This window comes from Arachis ipaensis, chromosome B04 (genome assembly GCF_000816755.2).
Source record: "Arachis ipaensis cultivar K30076 chromosome B04, Araip1.1, whole genome shotgun sequence".
NCBI lineage: Eukaryota > Viridiplantae > Streptophyta > Magnoliopsida > Fabales > Fabaceae > Arachis > Arachis ipaensis.
The window spans coordinates 75,638,039-75,641,991 of NC_029788.2; the positions used below are offsets into that span (position 1 = coordinate 75,638,039).

At 34.1% G+C, this 3,953-nt stretch overlaps 1 protein-coding gene across 1 annotated transcript; it reads left to right on the forward strand.

Annotated features, from left to right (window-relative positions):
* Nucleotides 1,705-3,657, forward strand: LOC107636565. The gene has a single exon (XM_016340065.1). It carries the CDS (start codon nt 1,705-1,707, stop codon nt 3,655-3,657), a length of 1,953 nt encoding a protein of 650 aa, XP_016195551.1.

Consider the following 3,953-nt stretch of genomic DNA (forward strand, 5'->3'; position numbering starts at 1 on the left):
ATAGGATTCTTACCCATATTTGGACCATTCGGTCTGTTACTTGGACCAACTACACTGTTATTATAGATATTTGAATATTTAAAAAATTTTATTATTAGCATGAAAATATATTGTAAAAAATAATTCATATTAGATGATATACTAACAACATAAATTTATTAATGGAAAGTATAACTTAGAGTATCTGACACAAAGTATTGATGAGGGGGCATATTTGTGATATCTTCTAATGGTGTTGTCATATTAGTTGGACCATTAGATGTATCAATTTATTTTCCTCGTCTAATACTCTCTCGGTAACTGGCACGCCTTCTGGCGAGGTGTTGCTCCCCCTGTTCTTCACTTATGTTTTGTCTTCATCGTGGGGCATAGTCTTGCCAAGTCGGTCTACCACTTTCACGTAAATCTTTTATTGATATCCTGTCTACGGTAATTAATCGAAACAAACATATAATTTATACTTTTATTTAATGATGAAAAATAAATTATATTACGTTTTACGTTATATTTAGATGAAGTGAGACATGAGAAGATGGATGAGAAACGAAGGAAGTTTTTCTATTATACAGTACCAGTAATGCGAACTGAAAGAGAATAAGAGAAGAAATAGATAATTATAAAAGTTACTTGGATTTATGAGATAAGAGAGAACGTGAATGAAGATGATGTAGTGGAATTTCTATAACGGGGAATTACTGACATATACTGGGGTAGGTTTTACCAAGGATAAACGTGGAAAAAAATTTTGGACACCAAAATAAGTTTTGCCATTATATATACTAGCGGCTCAACAGGCACGTTTAGTGCCTGTTCAGCCGCTTTTCTATTGTTTTTAAGAAATTAATTTTATTTTTTATTAATATATCATTCACTTTTTAAATTTATTAGATAAATAATTTTTTATTTTAATGTTGATGTAACTTTATTTATATCATATTTTATTAAAATTAAAATTACTATAAACTAAAATATATTCAAAAATAATGATAATATCATTATTCTGATTCAAAAAGAGTATATATAAACCAAAATATATATTTGTTATTTATAAAAGATAATTTTTACTTAAATATCATGGATATTCATATTTGTCTTCATCTTTTTTAAGTGATAGGCCAAAATATAAATCTAAATATGGAGAGAACTTGATTTTTCTATAAATAGTAAAAAAATAGAATAAATGAGAATGCTTATTTTTTGTTTATATCAAACTATAAGAATAATTAATAAATAAAATAAGAGAGTATAAAAATTATGTATCTGAAAAAATCCTTCTTAATTCATTATACATCTCCTTATCAATAACTTCTTTAAGTCTTGAAAAACGATCAGATTTATTGATTATAAAAATAAATATATCAACCGTTCAAGATTATTCAATTAAAAATTATATGTAACAAAATAAAAATAAAAATTTAAAAAAATTATTTATAAATTAACTATTTATAAACGTTATTAAGTTTAATTATTTATTTTTAATAGTATTTAATTTAAAGTCAAGATAAAAATTTATATTCAAAGCAACTCTTTATCTTTATGCATAATTTCAATTGATAATTTTTTTAATTTTATATTTAATTTTTTAAATTTTCTTTAATTTCATTATTTTTTAAAATTATTAATTTATCATTTTTATTATATCCCCTTACCATATCAAACACTATTCTTTCTAAAAAAAAACCCTAGTACGAGAGAGTCCGTGAAATGGAGAGTGGGGAGAGCGGGGGAGAGTCTTCGAGGGTGGCACATAGCGAGGCAGCCGGCCATGTCGGCGGAAGAAATAAGGGGGAGAGCGGAGGGGGGCATGCATCAGGTGAAAAGGAGGGGATTAAAGGAGATGGTAACAAGACTCAAAGTCAGCGGATATCGTTCAGAGATAAAGTTGTTGGAGCCTCAGCAAGGAGAGCTTTGGAGGTTGCTGATTCTCTTGATGGGGATAAGATGGCTACCGTAGTTGGTAAGCAAGGTGATTCGGAGATACCAACTGTGACGTTCACTGAGGAAGCAAAAGAGATATTGGCAGAGCCCTACAAAAATGCCATCGTGATCAAAGTTCTTGGAAAAAATTTTAGCTATACAGCGATTACACACAGGCTTAAAGGCGTCTGGAGAACCAAAGGAGGGTATGAGGTACTAGATGTCGATTTTGGCTATTTCTTAGTCAAATTTGATCTCTTGGAGGATAGAGAGAAAGTTCTTCTTGGAGGACCGTGGATGATTACTGGAAGCTATGTTGCGGTTAAACCTTGGAGTTCTTCATTCAGACCTTGTGAAAACACTTTTGGGTCTACCATGGTTTGGATAAGAATCACAGGTTTAAACATTAACTGTTATCAAGAGAGAGCCATGAAAATGATTGCGTCAGCTGTTGGCAAACCGATCCGCATTGACTTAGCCACCAAGTCTGCAGAGAGAGAAAAGTATGCAAGAGCATGTGTGCAAATTAACTTGGGACTTCCAGTTATAAAAAAAATTCAAGTTGATGGTCATATGTATGATATAGAATATGAGCACTTGAATTTAATTTGTGAAAAATGTAGCTGCTTTGGGAAGGAAAGCACGGTGAAGGAAAAAAATTTGCCGTCACTTTTTCCTGTAGATAACAACGAGAAAACGGTGGAAGGTAGTCAAATCCCAGTAAAAAATCAAAATTTATCTTTTGAATTTGGAATTAATGCCAAATCAATTCCAATTATGGAGAAGCATGGTGCAGCAGATCTTGTGCATGATAATTTGCAAGACTCACGTATGGAAAGGGATACTCGTGCAAAAGAGGGTGAATGGGTTACAGTTAGTAGAAAAGGCAAGGAAAAAGTGGGTAAAGGCCACAATGTGGTGCCAAAAAAAGCCAATGTAGCAATATGCTCCAATTTGGTGAGTAAGAAATTTTCTTTTGGGTCTAATAACATGCATGCTGGATCCTCATCAAATGCAAAGGTGGGCCTAAGGAAAAGAAAGATCATCCATCCACGCTTGGCTCTTTGGGAACAACTCAGGTGGCTTTCAAGGATCAGAGTACTCCCTTTTTTAAAGCAGGGCACAAAAGGCAGCGTCCTATTTCACTTCAAAACTCACCTACTGAAGCATTGTCAATGGATTCTCGAGTACAAAAAGAGCTTGATAAAGTTAGTGCAACAACACACTTGGAGACCCAACCTCAACAGAAGATGGCGAAGATGGATTTGCAGTGCGGTTTATGGCAGCCCTCAAGCCACTAATAGAGTAGAATTATGGAGTCATCTGCTTGATATTGGTTTGTGCATTCAGGACCCATGGGTGGTGGTTGGGGATTTTAATGATATTTTGAGTGTTCATGAGGTGAAGAGGGGTAATTTCTATTCAAATCGCAGTAGTATCTTTGCAAGTACTCTAGATTCTTGTGGTCTTTTTGATCTAATAACCTCTGGAAGACGGTTTACTTGGTTCCGTAAAATTCAAGGAAACAAAGAAATTGCAAAGAGATTGGATAGAGCTTGCTGTACTACAGAATGGCGCCTTCTTTTTCCAGAAACTTTTGTTGAAGTTCTCAGTCATTCCCACTCTGATCATTGTCCCTTACTTATCCGATGTCAAGGAGTTCCTATCAAGAAAGGAAACCGGCCTTTTAGATTCCAAGCGGCATGGGCAACGCATCCTGATTACAAGGCCATTGTTTAGAAATCTTGGGATAGTACAGACTTTGGCATCGATAGGAAGTTGCTGGGGGTCCAAGAAGCTTCGTTAGAATTCAACTCTACGGTCTTCGGCAATATTTTTATTAAAAAGAGAGAATTGGAGGGTTATTTGAATCGTATTCAACGGAAAATGGAAGCTGACGATGATCCGATTCTGAAGCACAAAGAGGAAGAATTGAGAGCTGAGTATAATATAGTTTTGGCCCAGGAAGAATTGCTTTGGTACCAGAAGTCAAGAGATCAATGGGTTCGGTATAGTGATAGAAATACTAGCTTTTT